This window comes from Anabrus simplex, chromosome 5 (genome assembly GCF_040414725.1).
Source record: "Anabrus simplex isolate iqAnaSimp1 chromosome 5, ASM4041472v1, whole genome shotgun sequence".
In the NCBI taxonomy this organism is placed as follows: Eukaryota; Metazoa; Arthropoda; class Insecta; order Orthoptera; family Tettigoniidae; genus Anabrus; species Anabrus simplex.
The window spans coordinates 84,558,493-84,578,905 of NC_090269.1; the positions used below are offsets into that span (position 1 = coordinate 84,558,493).

The 20,413-nt window shown below is 40.5% G+C and overlaps 1 protein-coding gene across 1 annotated transcript in view; it reads right to left on the minus strand.

Moving 5' to 3' along the window:
* Positions 1-20,413, minus strand: part of Ccn — a 1,015,103-nt gene that overhangs the window by 74,739 nt on the left and 919,951 nt on the right. Inside the window, exon 5 of the mRNA XM_067148009.2 lies at positions 12,985-13,193. Coding sequence (XP_067004110.2) covers positions 12,985-13,193 — 209 coding nt within the window. The remainder of the gene's footprint in view (positions 1-12,984; positions 13,194-20,413) is intronic.

Sequence of the window (20,413 nt, forward strand, 5' to 3'; positions counted from 1 at the left end):
GAGTTCGAGGCTTTCGGCTCCTGTGATATCCGGGTTCATATCCTGGGATTCGATTGCCTGTTTCCATGGATCGCGCTGCTGTTTATTATTCAGCTCATTAATATATCGGCGCCCTTCTTGATATCTCGGGTCCGAGTTCCTATCTCGCTGGTAATTCCTTCTCTCGTCCCATCTTCTTTCACGGTAGCGATAATAAGGTCTATCTCTTCCTCTATCTTCCCATCGCTTTCTATCTCGTGATAGGTACCTCCTTTGGTATGGCTGCCTGTCCTGGTATCTCGGTCGCCTGTCTGGATAATTAGGTTTCCGATACCACGGACGTTGGGTTTCTTCCTCCTGGCGTCTCGTGTTCATATCTCTCCGCGGTATAGCACCTGAATTCGGGCCGTTTACTTGCGCGTTGCCTCGTGTATTCTCACTTGTGGCATTAGCTAGGTGAGCCCTATGTTCTTGCGTCTGCCTAGTCACTCTCTGCGGTACATTACTGGTTGATGTGGCGTCTAGCTCCCTTAAAATTGCCTCAACTTGAGCTGGATCATCTACCCTCGCCGTAATTAGCATTCGCTGCACGTCCGGCGGAAATTGCTTGATTATCGTCTGAACGATTTCTGCGTCAGACACAGGGGAGTCTAATTGTCTAAGTTTCACCAGTTGAGTTAAGAAAAAGTCTAGATAACGTGTGGGCTGTGTTGACATGTACTTGCGAGTGTACAAGTCCATTCTGAGTGCTTGCTGAGTTGACAAGGACCAGTACCTTTCGAGGAAAGCTTTTTCGAAATCTTCGAATGTCTTAAACGTATCCACAAAACCATAGTACCATGTCTTTGCCTGTCCCTCTAGGTATTTTTCTACAATACGTAGTTTCTTGTCTTCTGGGACCTTTATATCTTGGAAATATTGTTTTAATTCCCTAAGATATACTTTTGGGGTGATTTGTGACGTTCCACTAAATTTCTTTGGTTGATCGTCACTTGTACGCACAATGTTAATTATCTGGGTGGAAGCTTCATTTCTTTGTGTACTTTCCGGCATTGTACTTTCCACGTTAAATATTTGTGTCGTCGGCTCGCTCCCTGTCTGCTCACTCTGCGGCTGTACCCTAATTTCCTTTACTACCTGAGATTCCGCAGCCTGCTTGTCTACCAGCAGCTTGACTAAGGTCGACAGGTTTTCGCCCTGGGTCTTAATTGCCTGGATTTTTCCCTCAATGACCTCGTTAAATTCCTGTCTTATTGACTGCTCACTGAGTGTAATCTCACTCTCAGTCTCTGCTATTTTATCCGACAGTTCTGTTAACTTCTTTGTAATGTCCTGGGTTTCTGACTTTAAGGTCATGATTTCGTTACTCATTTTCTCCTGAGTCTCTCCAACCTGCACGCATACTTTACTCATTTCTTTCCTGGTCTCGTCCTCAATTTCATCTATTCGTTCTTCTAAGAATATGATACTCTGAGCTAAGTCCTTTCCTTGGTCTTGTATCATCACCCTGGTTTCCCTCATACTTTCCTTAACAGTCGCGCTATGGCTGTCTAACTGGTCTTGTATTTGCGCTTGTGCATCTGCTAACTTCTTTATTTCGTCCATCGTCTCCTGCCTGTTCGCATTACACGCCTGCATGAGTTTGTCCTGGTTTGCCTGTAATTCTTTCAACAATTCGACTTGGCTCTTTATTAATTTTTGCTCGAGCTTTATCTCGCACTGTTTGAATTCTTCTAATACCTGTCCTTGTATTGCCTCTACTTTATTTGCAAGTTCGGCTTGGCTACTTTCTACTTTGTTTGCAAGTTCAGCCTGACTGGATTTTAATTCGTCGGCTAATTCTACCTGGCTACTTTCTACTTTGTTTGCAAGTTCAGCCTGACTGGACTTTAACTCATCTTGATTTATTTTAAGTTCAATAGCTAATTCTGCCTGGCTACTTTCTATTTTATTCGATAGTTCGGCCTGACTAGATTTCAACTCACTCGTGGTTACGCTTAAATCGTTAATTGTTTTTATTAACATGTCCCACTGCTCCTGACTAATCGACATTTTGTATGCTGAGAGAAGCGACTGAGACCTTCAGGTTCCCCAACAATACTTCCAACACATGCAACACACAGTAATCACCAATACAAAACAAATTTTATCCTAAATTTGGATAAAATTATTACAAAACATATCATATATAATTAATACCACTACTTGTCAAACAGTACTATCACAGCATTCATATTTATCAACACTCAGTAAACCTATGTTCATGGCTGTCAGTCTAGGTACAAAATAAATTAAATGCAAAGTGCCAAGTCCCGGGGATAAGCAAATGTGGCCCCAAAGGTGGGCGACACGCTTTTCACTCCTCACTCCGGCCCCTGTGCCCTTTTCAAGGCACCAACTGCGGTGAACTCTTCCTTCTTCTGTGCGCCGGCTGCTCCTGTAATAAATGACATTTAAATTATACTCACCGCTGCATGTAGACTCTTCTTCCTCAGTCGTGGCCGTCCGTGTATCCCCGAAGATAGGCCACCCGTCGATCAAGGAGTGAGGAAATGAAAAGATGGGGTAAACTAACTATAAATGACGGTACCCAAAGACTGAATTAAAATTTAAATAAATGACTGGTTTATTGAATAAAAATAAATGCCAAATAAATGTAAATGAACTAGACTGGTGAAAAATGTAAACAAAATGAAATAAATGAGATTAAGAAAAATCAAAGATTGAGGATCTGCCTTACAATAACATCATTATCTGCCTAATAAACTGACTGAAAGTCAATCAAAATAATTAAAATAGGCCAGACTATGTTAACACTGTCTCCAAGACGATAACGTGAATAAATACGGAAAACTCTGGTCAGAAAATACCACCTCACTTGAAATACAGAATTATATTACGTAGAAAAATATCTCTCAAATAAAATTAAAGTAGTTGAATCATAATAGAGTAATTAGTTACGTCATCAAATCCACTGACTCAGAGGAGTTATCAAATCTTTAACACATGTGGCTCATTTTGGGAAACAACCCACTTAAAATAATCATGGACTGCACTAACCAAGTGTAATAAATAAGGAATAATTCGAAGAAAACAGCCATGAACATCACACTTCATTTTGCCACGTGACCACTGTCTTATTCAAAACATCTCGTGATTAAACAAAATAAATTATTGAAACATGAATCTGAGCGTTACAACCACTCATCTAATTATTAAACTTCACTTGCTTGACTGTGATAGACTGGACTTCCAAAAGTAATCCAAATGATTAGGCCAAGTGCCTCATGTTACCAATTCAAATGACAGCGATCCTTGTACATTAAAAATTTCTATTAAATTTGCCGCTAACTGCATTTCATTATGAATTTATTACTTGTGGTACCAGCACTAGATGGAGGCAGATGCCATCTTATTTACCTTATTCATTGCGGCAGTTTTATACAATTGGTTTATTAAAGATCGCTTCATTTCTTAATAAAATGTAGTGGATTTTAAAAGGTTTGGTAATTACTGAATGCCTGGTATGAGCATACCACTACACTGGTTTTGACTGTGACCTAACCGATGATCCGTTAACCTAACACATGTAATCTTATTTACATAATTAAATCTGTTAACGGAGAAACTCTGCTCCAACAAAGAAAATACAAAATCAAAACTAGCTTATCTACACCTATCTATTTACATCAGATCAAGTATAAATAATTCACATACGATTACGTCCTACAAATAAACGGTAATAAAGTACACTCAGAAAGAAAAACAAATAAGCAAAACTAGATCCCACCATCGCGGCCTACTGTGAATTAATAAGGATGGAATGAGCAAAATAAAATCGGGGTCTCCAGAAAAATATGCCCCGCTGCGAGTAGCAAAAATATTGCGAATTTGACGGCAATCCCTAACCTCAGACGACAAATGTCTGGCCATGATACTATTTAACCTTTATGGACAATAATTACTGTTATTTCATGTCATCCATGACTTTACAAGACTATAAAAAAAACACATTGACTCGTCGCTCTGCTCACATGTACAATGGCTAGCATACTTGCCGAGCATCTACTTTCCCTGGAATTATTTAAACAAATACAGGCTTCTGCCTATCATCATAACCCATGTCGTAACACATTTAACACTCTTGGTTAAATTATTCATTTCTCAAGTCTATTTACTCATTAATTCTCGACGTCATTATTATTCATTATTCTCAAAATACGGCCTCGCTCATATCCGGCGGGCGAAATATCTGTCGTGCACATTACGATTTCTTACGACAGTTCATGACATGGTCCAAATATCATATTTCCATTATCAACGTAGATCATCAGGGATATCACTTATCTAGCTCGATCTCTCGATCATTCTCTGCTTCACATATCACAAAAATATCAGAGCTGACTCATCAATGGCTTCCTGGCACTCACTGTTTCTAAATAATAAAAAAAATAACGAGATTGCCTCTCAAAACACAGATATAGAAAGATGTATAACCGCAACTACACAGAAATGAATACTCGCGTCTACCAAAAATCGTCGCAAAATACACGGGAATAAGTACTACCAGAAACGGTCATCTGATGGATGATTCCACAACATAAAACAAACTGAATGCGCAAAATAGCAAAATAAACATTAAAACCAACGAGACGGCGTCTACAAAATCAAAACTCCAACAGAAAATGTGACTCAAAACCAACGATCTAATAACATGATGAAAATTATAATAACTAAATTTATAAATCGGCATTGCACTCATAGATCAAATAACATAGCTTCCTAAATTGTCAAAGTGACATACTACAGAATAATCCATAACAACTACGCAAACACATTTACCTAAACGAAGTGCACAAATAATCCTAGCTGAAAATGCAACATTATTATTATTATTATTATTATTACTATTATTATTATTATTATTATTATTATTATTATTATTATTATTATTATTATTATAGTAGTTATTAAAAATTATTTAAAAAATGTGAACTATTTACAATCCTACCTAACAGTCTAAGCTACATTGATCATCGATTAGGCACGGTCCTACATATTTATTTACATTATTCTATTGATGCTCATACCTGGGTGATGGATGCATGCTGGCTCACCCTCCGGGCTCGGTCATGGTGAATTAGAATTCCATCTTGAAGCTGCTGTGGTATTCCAAATTTTCACACACGCAAATTTGACACATTTTTATCGTGCCGTTACACACTCTTACATTAACATAAAACACTCGCATTTCTCGCACTCAGTGAAGGTTAGACGAGAGCACTGTAGACTCCTGTCGTGAAGTTGGAAGGTCGTTTCCGCTACCTGCCTGAAAACCACCTGTTAGTCTGCACTCCGGTCTCTCAGCTTTTGTTTACATGCAGCTTACCGAACATTCACCCCAACGGAACATAACTGTTTGCTCAAGGTCTACCACTGCGGCCTTCATTAAAGAAAAGTCATTCTCCTCCCTGTCTGCCTTTACTAGTTTCTCCCCACAAACGTCTCGCTTGCCAAACAGTTTATTAAGTGGTAAAAGCAAGCTCAAATACAGTTTCCAATGATGTGGAGAAATTTATGCTGATTTGTCCTCCCAAAATAAAGAATGAAATAGCTTCCAAACAAATGTGAAACTACCCGTGGGTTAGAGAGGTTTTATGTAATTATGCTGAAAACATAGACTTGTTCCTCTCGACTCGTGATGTGAGTTCATTTAAGCCAAGTGTTGAAAGTGTAGCTCTTGCCTGTTATTTCTGCATAAATAGTAAAAGCTTGTTAAAGTGTTCATTTCTAAAATGTTACTCTCCCAAGTAAAATAATACATGGCTTTCTCAAAATGCCAACAAATGTCTCTAATCGCTTTCTTACCAGCCAAAGATAAAGCTGACTAACTAAATTAGCTGTCGCACTCTGTCACACTGTCACTCAAGATTCACCGAGGATACTGAAGTTTCACTGAGAAAAACTGAAGAATCACTGAGAATTCAACACCCTGGTCGCTGCGGTTTTGTAATGAGTTCTCCCCCACCTTGAAAATAGTTCCGTGGAAGGGATGTGGCGTAGTGATCTAGCCCGCGGGAGCGCTTTATCGTACATCCGTAGGTTAAAGTTTCCAAAATTTATGTACAAAACTTCCTAATTTCGATCTCACTTACATGTTATGTTGCGCCGTGGGAAATGATCACAGGATAATCCACACGACGGCGCGCGTCACTGGTGTTATTTTCTTCCAGCGAATGGCTCCATCCCGCCATGACAGTTCACTCTCCTAGACAATACTAGTATTCCGTGCGAAGTAAAATTCTATTAATTAGGCACTAATTAACCACAGATTCGCACTGATAAATTTCCAAATATTATAAAGAAGTCAGGACACTGTTTTTCCACCACCACACCGGGCTTCAGATAGCGAAATACTGACTGTAGATTCCCGCTATGACAGTTCATTCAAATTTGGAATTTTGTGATTGGCTGAGACTTTCGCGCTCTTCGTAGCGTGGATGCTTGCATTTCGTCTCAAGGGTTTGGCGGGTATTGTCGTTGTCCCATTGTCCTTGCTAAGTAGGTCAGGCCTCAACGCGTGATTTTCTCGTGAGAACCCAGTAGAAAGTTGTCACTCCTCGGCGGTACCATAAAATTTATTGGATGGAGTACTCAGGGCGGTTTACAAGTTGGTCGTGCTCTAAGAAGAGTTTCGTGGATTCTCTTTGCCGTCAGACTGGCGCCAGAAAGTTCCTTTGTGACTGCTAGATTCAGAGCCTATTGTAGTATCCCATATGCGAAATATTCAACTTTTAATTTGTAAATTAATTACGTAAATTCGCTTATGGGTGCAATATAGTGGGTACTAATCATAGACAAGCCTGAACCATGGGTTCCCTCATCCCATGGTGTCGCTCATATAGTGCTACTAATCACAGGTACTGTAAAAGCCGTCGCGCTCTCGTTTGCTACTTATCACAAACCTATTTGTTAGCCAACATAGTGGTACTACGCGCAAGTAAAAGCGACCCGTGTTGTTCCCCGCGTGGTAGTACTAATCACAAGTAGTTTCGTGGTTCTAATTTGATCATCCCTTGGTCCCCTCTTTTAGTCGCCTCTTACGAGAGGCAGGGGATACCGTGAGTGAATTCTTCGTCTCCGTCCCTCACCCACAGGGGGTAGTACAAAATTGATTACTCTGAGAATACAAATCGCTGGCTGAATGAACCAGAGAGTGAGGTACCTCAAAACCATTATGGAGGGAGTGAGACAAATCACAATGTCCGGTATTTTTTCAGGTATTTTTTATGAATGCAAGCATAATTATATTGTACAGAAAATAAAGTTCTTTTCACAATGCATAATCATATTTATTGAATAAAAAGCATAGAATAGCCTTATATCACAAAGAAAGTACGGATCCCAAGTGTGATCCGCGCGACCACTGACGTGACTTTTTTTCGCGCGACCACCGGAGTGTTAATGATGTCTGGGATGTCCTTCTTGGAACCTGTCTCTGCCATAAAGTACCTACACAAACTCTTCCATTTTTCACTAAAATTTGTATGAGTGCCAATTATGCTTGCCATCATGTTATCCTTATCTGACTTCTTTGCTAGATTCAGTTTCCTAGTGAATTCCTTCAATTTCTCCTTACTTCCAAAGCCATTTGTAACTATTTCTTTCCAATATGCACCTCCTGCTTAGTCTCTTTATTTCTCTTTTATAATAAGGTGTGTCTTTAGTACAACATTTTGCCTTACTGTGAAGCGCTATTTCACGAAAACACGTGTCAGATTTTCATTCTTTGTAACATGTGGTTCGTTCTTTATCTGTCAATTGAGACATTAAAAATAACCGTAAGTTAAATGCTATCGGAGATATACGCGTTCTGCCCAAACACTGAAAGCATCGTAATTTTTTTTCTTTCCATGTACGCATTGAGGAGGAACGTAACTCTACGTTAAAAGATTTGAAGAGGATGTCTAGGCATTTCATTGATCACGTGTTCACAGAGATTTTGGAAAAGTAAGTGTGATCAATGGAGGAGAGTAAGTTGAATGAAAAGCTCTTTAGCAGTTTAGGAATTAACTCGATGCATGAAGCTGTACGCTCAAGCCGGCTTCTGCGCTGGGGTCACGCGAGGCGAGTAGAGGAGACTAGACTACGTAGGTTAATAACGGACTCGACCATGGATGGTAAGATAAGTAGAGGAGTTCCAAGGCCACGATAGTTAGACTCAGTTTTTAATGAGAGGAGTGAGACTAAGCTAGGCTGTAGTGCTAATTGGAGATAAGGCTTGTGGAAGTGCTTGGTTAATTATACCCGCGGCTGTTGCCGGATTGTAGCACAGACATTGAACACGAGTTCCTCTAGTCTAGCCATATCATTTGTGGGGACCGCGTATACCATGGTCTTTACATATTCCCAAAGTCCTACTTGTTGGCTGAATGGTCAGCGTACTGGCCTTCGGTCCACAGGGTCCCTGGTTCGATTCCCAGCCGGACCGGGGAATTTAAACTTCATTGGTTAATTCCAATGGCCCGGGGACTGGGTGTTTGTGCTATCCCCAACATCCCTGCAACTCACACACCGCACATAACACTATCCTCCATGAAAATACCACGCAGTTATCTACACATGGCAGATGCCACCCAACCTCATCGGAGGGTCCATCTTACAAGGGCTGCACTCGGTCAGAAATAGCCACACGAAATTAATAATATCCTCAAAGCCAAAACTCTAAAGGTATTTAGTTCAGGCGAACGGTTAGGCCTAACCCTCGGACACTCGTGCTAGGAATAGACGCAACGTTACTCGCGCGGGTTACATATGTAGCCCAAACTGAAATTCGATCTGAATGACTCGCACGCGCTGTTTTTAGATTTCTTTGGTAATAATACCTTAAATAGTGATATATGTAAATATTCTAAGCCAAATTTAGAGACCATATGTAGGTTTCCCTTTGTTGAAAAGAGAAAATAAAAACCCTTGAAGAAAAATTTGATTGCATCTCACACAAAGGGTAATCCACTATGGAAGCAGAAATAAAAGAATTACAGCTTTTAAATTTATTTCTATATATACCTAAATACCTATATTAGAACATATTTGCATGGTAGATAAATAAAAACAATATCAGGTTAAAAAACTGTCTTCGAGTTTCTGTGAGCATTTTAAGGAAAAATTGGTAAATTGTCTCTCAATTCACCTATATAAATATTTGTCGCTATGGTAAACATTTGTATTAAATTTCTATCTCTAAGGTTTTCTAAATATTCAAGTTCAGTTTTCACACTATGAGCAATTCCCTTAGGGGCAGGAAAGTGCACGATCGTATTATGGGCTCTTGTACGCACATTAGTGCATGGATGATTCTTTAGCCACTTGAAATTGTCCTTGGCAGTGAATCATCTGGAATTATTGCTGCCGGTACCTGCATCTTCATTTGTCGCTAGACACACCTTCCTCACAGCTTGTATCTTCTTCAAAATCAGTTTGGTGTATTTTGTATGTAAGTATATCCTGTTCACTATTGTCACTATCACCGCTAACAACACTATCGCTACTTTCATCTAACCACTGACTGATTTGAAAGTCATCTACTTGGCCACCCGCGCCGCGACGTTTCATATGCTCGCTCAGTGTCAGCACAGATACAGCAATGCTCGCGCGGGCTACTGTTGTAGCCCAAACAACTTCTAATCCGTCAGGTGCCTAAATGGCGTGCCTATTCAAGCCGGAAACACATTCACCAGTTAATTGCAACATTGACAGGCAGCTATAGAGAGTATCAATATTCCTAGCAACGAATATACTCTGTACTACAACGAAATAAATCACTGGGCTACACCTGTAGCCCGCGCGAGTATCCGAGGGCTAACAATCCATCGCTCACGGAACACCCGTGTTAGGTGTCACCTAACACTATGATCAAAATGGGGCGGTGCGCCGTCATCATGCACCGCGTTTGCAGTTATTTACGACCAATGATTAAGTAGGAACGTATTTCAGTCTTTTGTTGCACACGATCCTCCGTAAATTACTGGAACATCGTGATCATTGATGGTAGTGGTAGCGAACCATAACTCCGAAGACATTGGGTTTGTGACCAATGTTTATAGGACATTTTCCCTTCATTTCTTGCGTGCTCCCTCCTCTGCAAATATTGAAGGATTTTTCAAGGACACTGTGTAAAGAGGTATATCTAGTAAGTATGAAAAAGGAGTATTTTCAAGACTAAAGTGATGTAAATAAGGAATACATCAGAGATGACTGGATATCACACCGAAAATACAAATCATCACGCGTGTTGGCCGTGCGGATAGGGGCACACAGCCGTGAGCTGCCATCAGGGAGATAGTGGGTTCGAGCCCCACTGTCGGCAGGCCTGAAGATCGTTTTCCGTGGTTTCCCATTTTCATACCAGGCAAATGTTGGGGCTGTACCTTAATTAAGGCCACGGTCCTTTCCTTCCCATTCCCAAGCCTTTCCTATCCCATCGTCGCCATAAGACCTATCTGTGTCGGTGCGACGTAAAGTCAGTTCCAAAAATAAATACAAATCAGGTGGATTATTTCAGGACCTGGCGAGTTGGCCGTGCGGTTAGGGGCTCGGAGCTGTGACCTTGCATCCGGGAGATAGTGGGTTCGAATCCCACTATCGGCAGCCCTGAAGATGGTTTTACGTGGTTTCCCATTTTCACACCAGGCAAATGCTGGGACTGTACCTTCGTTAAGGCCACGGCCGCTTCCTTCCCACTCCTAGGTGTTTACCATCCCATCGTCGGCATATGACCTATCTGTTTCGGTGCGACGTAGAGAAAATTAAAAATGAAGATTACTTCCGGTACTGATAATGTGTAGGCCTATATTCTCAAAATGGTAGAACACTAAATGAAAATTAATCAAGGCTCAGTAAACCTACTACAGTGAGCTCAAAATAACTGTGATCAACGGCATTCTGTAAGAAAGAAGTCAGCTCTCAGGAAAAACTATTTTTGCATCGGTCTGTTTTCAGACCTTATTTCGTGTGCGGAAGTGATGTACAGTCAGTCATATGGGAACGATGGCAGGAGGGTGCTTGGAACGAGGTGATAAAGGCTAAGTTAGGATTTAACTCGATGTATGAAGCTGTGCGCTGAAACCGGCTTCTGCGCTGGGGTCACGTGAGGCGAGTAGAAGAGGCTAGACTGCGTAGGGTAATATAGGACTCGATCATGGATGGTAAGAGAAGTAGAGCTAGTCCAAGACCGCGATGGTTAAACTCAGTTTTTAATGAGAGGAGTAAAACTAAGCTAGGCTATATTGCTAATTGCAGATAATAGTTGTGGAAGAGCTTGGTTAATTATACAGTGGCCTGCAGACTGAACGCTGAAAGATACAACAGTCTATAGTATGTATGTGAATTCACAGTACTGATAACTAGGGATCGTAATTTGAAAACGTATAAATTGCCTAAAAGTGACCTACAAAAATACCTTCGAGTATCCAAAAAGGACCTAAAAATCTTGCCCAGAGGACGCAAAAATACGATCCAAAATTCATTCATAATTTTAGTTTCAATGACATATTTAATTAAGGAATAAAGTATTTAAAAATGCAAAATTCTGGTGGTATACTACATACGTTGCAAAAACACATCGGTGAAATACATCTTCTTTCAGACCTTATATATTTTTAGATTAACATCATTAAAAAATAAATTCTGTGTTTGTTAAAAATGGTACTTGCAGAATTTAGAATGAAATAATTTTTCCATATCGAATGAATTAAAGCGAACCCGCAGTGGGCATCCTGGAGAAAGAAATTGACATTAGTATAACTAGAATCATAGTTGCCTCAAAACCACGTTGGGGTTATAGAAAGTGGAATTCGGAAACCATACCACAGTTGGTTTCCAGTATATCACAATCCAGGTTCTTAGGTGTAAACGATTGTCGATTTTCAGACAGCACGTTGCGAAACATCGAAAAAGTTCTCTCCGCATCAACGGATGTTAAGTATTCATACTAGAATCAAACGCGATCTTCCTCTTCCAAAACACTGACACCTAAGTTTTCTCCTTTCAATATTTCATTTATCTTGCATTAGTTTCACTTTTCATTTCCTTTCATTTTCATATCATTTTCTCTCATGTCAGATATGGTTCAAATATATGTATTTAGTAGAGGGAACGCCGCCTCTCTTGTGTAGTGCTTAGTGTGATTAGCTGCCAGCCCCGGAGGTCCGGGTTCGATTCCTCGCTCTGCCACGAAATTTTAAAAAGTGGTACGAGGGCTGAAACGGGGTCCATTCATCCTCGGAAGGTCAATTGATTAGAAGTGGGTTCGATTCCCACCTCAGCCATTGTGGAAGTTGTTTTCCTTGTCTTCCCACTTCTCATCCAGGCAATTTCCGGGATGGTACCTAACTTAAGGCCACGGCCACTTTCTTCCCTCTTCCTTATCTATTCCTTCCAATCTTCCCATCCCCGCACAAGGCCCCTGTTCAGCATAGCAGATGAGGCCGTCTGGGCGAGGTACTGGTAATTTTCCCCAGTTGTATCTCCGACGCAGAGTCTGAAGCTTCAGGACACTGCCCTTGAGGCGGTAGAGGTGGGATCCCTCGCTGAGTCCGAGGAAAAAACCGTCCCTTGAGGGTAAGAAGAAGAAGAAGAAGAAGAAGTAGAAAGAAGATGTTTAAGAGGTGATGGATGAACTAATGATGATTCAAATTGGGGATGGGGAGTAAAAATGCAGTCAAAAAAGTGAAGTTGCAAAAAAAAAAAAAACCAGCTGTTAAGACCTAGAAAAGGACCAATAAGTTATAAAACGCCGAAAAAGACAAAATGAAGATAAGTAAAACCTATCATTTTTAGCTTACATGACCCAGAATGGATTTATGGCATTATGTTAGACCTCGTCTTCGGACACTTGAGAAAAAAATTATTCTTCAATTTGAAATTCAATTTACGAGGCCCAGTCATAACAATATTTGGCTATGAAATGGTTGACAAGTTTCAAGAGCGATACAGGTGACTTACCCTTACATGGTGATGTCTCGCGTGTTGCAAACTCGCTACGGGCAACATTGTGTCATCTTCACATGGCCGGGTGTGACAGAGACGTGTCTCGTTCTGCAGACGACACAGCGGGTTAACATTCGAGACTCGGTGAGAGAAGCCGAGCCCACACGACGAGGAACATGGACTCCACTGTGTTAGGTCTTGCCGACAGTCCAAGGGACGTTGTGCTGTAAAGAAGAGAACACGAGAATAATAAACTCCGAGCGGAAGAGAACAGTTTGTGGTTATTGCACATAAGGGCGAGCAGGAGATGGCATTAATAGCGGGAGCAGGTGCTTCCCGTGGCTGCAGTTTCATCTATTATACACTGCAGATGGCGTGCGATATATTGCTCCAACAACACTCGTTCAGGCATGGCCCTGTGTTATTTCATTTAATACTGAGTTAGCTGCCAAACTGCGGACCATGGGTAAAGTAATGTCAGTACTAGCTAGGAGAGGAGGAAAGAAGGAAGGAAGGAAGGAAGGAAGGAAGGAAGGAAGGAAGGAAGGAAGGAAGGAAGGAAGGAACCGGGTGTTAATTATTTTAAAATGGTTTAACAGACCAGTACTTGCTTTTAGTCGTCTGAAGGAACATACGATCGAAAGAATCAAGGAAGGTAAAATGGAAGAAAGGAATGAGGAAAGGAAGGCATTCTGGCACGAACCTATTAAGGTGGAAGGTACGTGTTTTGTGGATCTCTGATAGTGTCGGCCTCCGGATCTCAGGATAGCGGGTTCAAACCCAGCAGAGGTAGTCGGATTTTTGAACAGGGGACAAAAGTCCATTCGACACTCCATTTCGTACTATGTCGGCATGTAAAAGATCTCTGGTGACGCATTTCGTGTTTAAATCTCAGCCATAGACGCCCAGGAGAATTCCGGTTTACTCTGCTGCCATCTAGCAGGACTAGAGTAAAACAGAACGTCGAAATTAACGAACAGCCAGTCAGATAGCGTCAAATTGAATTGTCTGCACACAGTAGCTGAGGCCATACGATTATTATATTATAACATTTTGCTTTACGTCGCACCAACACAGACAGGTTTCATGGCGACGATGGAACAGGAAAGGGCTTTGAGTGGGAAGAATGTGACCGTAGCCTTTATTTAGGTAAGGTATTAGGGAAACCCGTTCTAGAAAGCCAAGAATAACGGCCGAGAGGATTCGTCGTGCTGGCTACACGACACCTCGTAACCTGCAGGCCTTCGGGATAAGCAGCGGTCGCTTGGTAGGCCACGGCTCTTCAAGGGCTGTAGTGCATTTGGGTTTGGTTTGGTTTGGTTTATTAGGGAAACCACAGAAAACCATCTTCAGGACTGCCGACAGTGGGATTCAAACCCACTCGTCTTCCTAATGCAGAGCCGCAGTTCGTTAACACGCGCGGCCACTCCGCTGTGTTAGCATGCTAAATGATTTTGTTACCTCACACTCTCGTGGCTGCGGTTTCATGAGGTAACACAATCTCTGACGATACTTCCGCTAATCTCGTCATTCACTCTATGAGCTTGCGTGATCTGATAACAAGTCTCAAAACTCAATTGTTCAGTTCTCCTTTTGATACCTTCTTTCCTATCTCGGTTTTAAACATACAGATGAACATTTTTAATTCTTCTGCTATTTTTTTGATATTTAGTTATATTTCGTTCCCACTTAATTTGTTAAATCATAATATAGTTTTGTTCCTTCTAACGACATTCCTCACCTTCAGAATTTGAAGAAGTTTTAATATAGTTTGCGTTGGTTTATAGTCACTCTAGATCTCTACTTTACCAGCTCCACGATTCTGAAGTGGCTCCTCTGGAGACAGGGGGTGCGATTCCCGGGTAGACCAGGGGTTATTACCTGAATCTGCCGGGTGATTCGAGAGCCACTCAGCTTGTATGAAAACAACTGAGGGGCCAATTGACGGTGACATAGCAATCCCAACACTAAGAATAATGGCCCAAATGATTCGTCACGTAGCGGCGATTAGGAATAAAGAAATGCGGGGCAAAGAATTGTCCAGGCAGAAAACAATACTCGGGTTTGCAGGATATATCGGAAGGGGGGGGATTTGAGATTTTGATTCAATATTATACAAAAAAAAAACCTTCCACCAAAAGAACAATATTACAAATGTATTACAATTCAAAAGAAGTACTGTATGATTTTACAATTAAGAGCATTTGGTATTTGAGTACACACTAAGAAACTGACAGACAAAACAGAGACCGCCAGACTGACGAATGCATGCGGAAAACGGGTGAATCATTCCTCAGTGTTCACGACCTTGGCTTCTACCCTTCCTCACAGCACATGGAAAGTCTCCACTACTTTCTGTGTGCTATACAAATCGGTTAGCCGGGACGAACGATATTTTGTGCGTATTTCCGTTAATAATTTTGTTAAAAGTTAAAGAAAAGAAAGGAAAGAATCAGCTGATAAGACAACAGGACTTGTAAAAATTGCATTTTAAATAATTTGTAGGTTCAGCCAGCCAAAATGAAATAGAAATGAAAGGATATTGCTGTGAAAGTGGCCGTATATTGTTATTTCAAAGGATTCACAGTAAGGAACTGCAAGTCAAGTCCACAAACACACCTCACACTTGCACTGGATGGTAATATAGCTAGGGACAGGCTAAAGAAATGTTGTTGTTTGGGTCATTAGTCCACAGACAGGTTCGATGCAGCCCTCCATGCCACCCTATCATACGCTAACCCTTTCATTTCTATGTAACTACTACGTCCTTTAATGTGTTTTCCACATCCATAGCTTGGTCTACCCCTGTCGTTTAAACCACCTACACTTATCTCATGTCCTAGGACATGCTCTGTCATTCCGCCTCTTCTCCTGGTCAAATTCAGCCAAATCTTTATCTTCATATAAATTTGATTCATTATCTCTTCATTTGTGGCTCGATCTATGCATCTCACCTTCAGCATTCTTTAACGCCACATTTCAAAAGCTATCATTCTCTTTCTTTACGTGCTAATTATTGTCAACGTTTCACTTCCATACAATGCTCGCTCCGTACCAAAGTATTCAAAAACGTCCTTCTAATTCCTATATCTTCTTTCTTTCTTTCTTTCTTTCTTTCTTTCTTTCTTTATTAATCTGTTTACCCTCCAGGGTTGGTTTTTCCCTCGGACTCAGCGAGGGATACCACCTCTACCGCCTCAAGGGTCGTGTCCTGGAGCTTCAGACTCTGGGTCAGGGGATACAACTGGGGAGAATGATCAGTACCTCGCCCAGGCGGCCTCACCTGCTATGCTGAACAGGGGCCTTGGTGGGAGATGGGAAGATTGGAAAGGATAGGCAAGGAAGAGGGAAAGAAGCGGCCGTGGCCTTAATTTGGGTACTATCCTGGCATTTGCCTGAAGGAGAAGTGGGAAACCACGGAAAACCACTTCCAGGATAGGTGAGGTAGGAATCGAACCCACCTCTACTCAGTTGACCTCTCGAGGCTGAGTGGACCCCGTTCCAGCCCTCGTACCACTTTTCAAATTTCGTGCCAGAGCCTGGAATCGAACCCGGGCCATCCGGGGGTGGCAGCTAATCACACTAACCACTACACCACAGAGGCGGACTAATTCCTATGTCAATGTTTGAAATGAGCATGTTTCTTTTCTTAAGAAAGGCTTTCCTTGCTTGTGCTAGTCTGCATTTTATATCCTCCTTACTTAGTTATTCTACTACCGAAATAACAATATTCAAGTAACAATGTACAGCAAGTTGCACTAATATGAGAGCCCCGGCTACATGGCCAGCAGACTACCACCTGAAGGCGCTGCAGCGAATGACTGACGCTATCAACATCAGACTAATGAACAGATCATAATATCTGTAGGCATTTAATGGCAATGCAGCTCTCAATTCACAGCACCATCTATCGATTCATTCAACAACCGGATATTCTGCTGGCTATGACACATTCCAAATGTAACTAGCAATGAAGTAATTTCTGAAACTGAATTTGACGGGGCACCCTGGTGCTTGGAAGCAGCATTTCCTCATACGGTTCATGATTGTAGTTCTTCTCTTACGTTCCACTTCCGAAGTCTGTACAATATATATATATATATATATATACATTTATATATATGTACATTGCTCAGAATTCAAAAAAAGATGGTATATCTGTATCAGTCGTGTCCACAATAGCAAGGAAATGCACTTTTTAATTTTCCGTAATTTCTGTCTATCTGTATGTATGTGTGTACACACATCACGAGAAAACGCCTGAACAGAATTAAATGAAAATCGGTATTCAAAGTCGGGGAATAAGTCGCTACAATCTAAGCAATAAATAATTTTATTCACGTTGAGTGAAATGGTAGTTTAGGGGAAGGCCTAAAATTTAATTCTCAAATATTTATGTTATTAGTGGTCGTATCGGTAAATACCATATATAACTTACGTTATATAGTATTAAATTTACGATCATGTATGTCTTATACATTGTTACCGTACCGGCTGTGATCACAGAGACATTAATGATGGATTTTTGTTAAGGCCATATCTGCGCCGAGTCACGAGAAAATGTGTGACCAGAATTTAATGAAAATCGGTATGTAAAGTCGGAGAATAAGGAACTACAGTCTACGCTATAAATAATTTTATAAGACGCCCGATTACCACAGAGTTGAGAGAAAACTAAATGTGAAGGCCTGCAATATAGAAAGTTCATGAAATTGAACAACAATCACGTTACATTGACCATTGTGTGTTGCGATGTGCTTTGTGTCCTCTGTTGCCGATAGACAGGATTACTGCTGCGTACCGAGTATTTTTTTTAAATTTGCTTTACGTCGCACCTACACAGATAAGGTCTTATGGCGACGTTGGGATAGAAAGCGGCCTTGGCCTTAATGAAGGTACAGCCGCAGCACTTGCCCGGTGTGAAAAAGGGGAAAACACGGAATACCATCTTCAGTGGGGTTCGAATTCTCTATCTCCCAGATGCAAGCTCACAGTTGCGCGCCCTAACCACACGGCCAATTCGCCCGGTCGTACCAAATGTAACAGTCTGCCTGAATATTGGTGGGAAGTAGCTGGGGAGTTAACTTTCTTCTTTAGGATGCCATTCCTCTGGTTCATAAATTTTCTCATACTACTGGTACGTAACACACTGGTTCATCATAGCATTCGAGCTATTCAGTCCCTACTCTGAGGCACTGATTGGAATGAGCAGTGTGCATATTTAACGGAATAATGGGAGAGGAGTGTTCGCGACTCTCTGCGGCCTGGTCTTTCCAGCTCTGGAACTTTGGACTGTTAGATCGACACCGTAGTACTGTTCGTTAAAAGTGAGAAAATGTGCGGTTTTTCATTTGATCGAGTAGTTTGTACGATGACATTTCCTTTAATCGCTACTTTCCTACTGACGTTTTAGTAATGACCTACAGTATGCTGACTTCAGGTAGGAAAACCAAAAAGTAAGTCTTTCTGAGAATCCCGTAGCGAAGCACGGGTACATCAGCTAGTCTATATAAAATAACATGTCCTGACTGGCTGGCTGACTGACTGACTGACTGATTCATCGCTGAGCCAAAACTACTGGATATAAAGCAATGAGATTTGGGGGATAAATTTATATTAGTGTGTAGGTGCACACTGAGCGAGGATTTCTGGATATTCTGCAGCTAAGGGGTTAAAAATGGGGTGAAATATTTAAATGAGTGCATCTATATCTCAAAAAGTTTACAGACGTAAATATTAGTATTTTGAATCTCCTTTAAAAATACAGAAACATGTATTTTTTGTTTTCGGAATATCCCATTTTTGGGATCTCCTTTAAAAATAAAGAAACACGTAATATTTGTTTTTGGAAATCCAATTAAGGGGGAGTGAACAGGAGTGACGAAGCGAGTGACTTTAAAAAGACTATTTCTACGCTGTATCTCAGAAACGTAACAGGTTACAGTAGCGAAAACTGGTCTTTGGGATCTGCTGTAAACGTAAGGAAACACAGATAATTTGTTTTTGGAAAATCCACTTACGAGGAACTGAAAAAAAGAGTGAAATTTTAAAATCAGCATATCTACAGTATATCTCGAAAACTTAACATATTACAGATGTGAAAATTGGTATTTCTAATCTGTTTTAAAAATGAAGAGACGTGTTTTTTTGTTTATGGAAAAGCAACTTAAGGGGGGATTAAAAGGGACTGAAAAGGTTAAATTCCTTTTATTACGATACTGATATCTCAAACACTGAAGATGTTACAGACGTGAAAATCGGCATTTTAGTCTCCTTTAAAAATAAATATATACGATTTTTCCGGAAAATCCACTTGAGGGTGAAAAACTTGAAAAATTAGTTCAATTCCTTGTATGAGGATATGTATATCTCCAAAACCAAAGAATTTACAGACGTGAAAATTGGTATTTGGAATATCCTTTAAAAATAAAACACGGATTGTTTTTGGAGAAATCAACTTAACGGGCGGGGGAGGGGATTGGAAAAGGAATAAAATTATTTTTATGAGGATACGTATATCTCAGAAACTGGATATGTTACAGGGATAAAAATTTGTGTTTGGAATATTCCTTAAAGTAAAAGAAACTCGTATTTTTTTGTTTTCGGAAAGTCCACGTAAGAGGGGGGGGGGGTTGAATGAATTGAAAATTTAGTTGAATTCCTTGTATGAGGATACTTATATCTCAAAAAGTAAAGATGTTGCAGACGTGAACATTGGTATTTAGAATACCCGTTTAAAATATATAAAAAAATAAGTGGATTTCTCGAAAATAAAAGAAGACGTGTTTGTTGAATTATTTGTCTAAAAACTACACACGTTACAGACGTGAAAATTGGTATTTGGAATCTCCTTTAAAAGTAAAGAAACACATTTTTTGTTTTTGATAAAACGCCTTAAGTGGGGATGTGTGTGTTTGAAGATAATTAAAGGAGCTAAATTTCGTTTACGAGGATAATTATATCTCTAAAAAGGAATCTCCTTTGCAAGTTAGGAAATATGTTTGTTTTCTGCAAGTCCACTTAACGGTGGAGGAGGGGTAGGGTGGAAAGAAGTGAAGAAGTTGAATATTATTTTATGAGGACATTTATATCTCAAAAACTGAAGGTATTTCAGAGGTTTAAACTGGTATTTAGAATCTCCTTTAAAAATTAAGTAATACGTATTTCTTGTTCTCGGAAAGTCCGCTTCAGAGACTGAAAAGGACTGATAAAGTGTGAATTTTTAAAATGAGTACCGGTATATGTACAGTACATGTCGAAAACTTCAGACAAGAAACATGTTGTTGGAAAGTCCTTTAAAAATACAGGAACATGTATTTTTGTTTTGTTTTCGGAAAAGGTGTAAAGACATGGTTTGTGAAAGAACTGTATGGGGCACGTAAGGCATTTGCGAAAGTCTAGGAAAAGATATGAGGAAGTTTTGAGAACAGTTTGTGGCGATGAT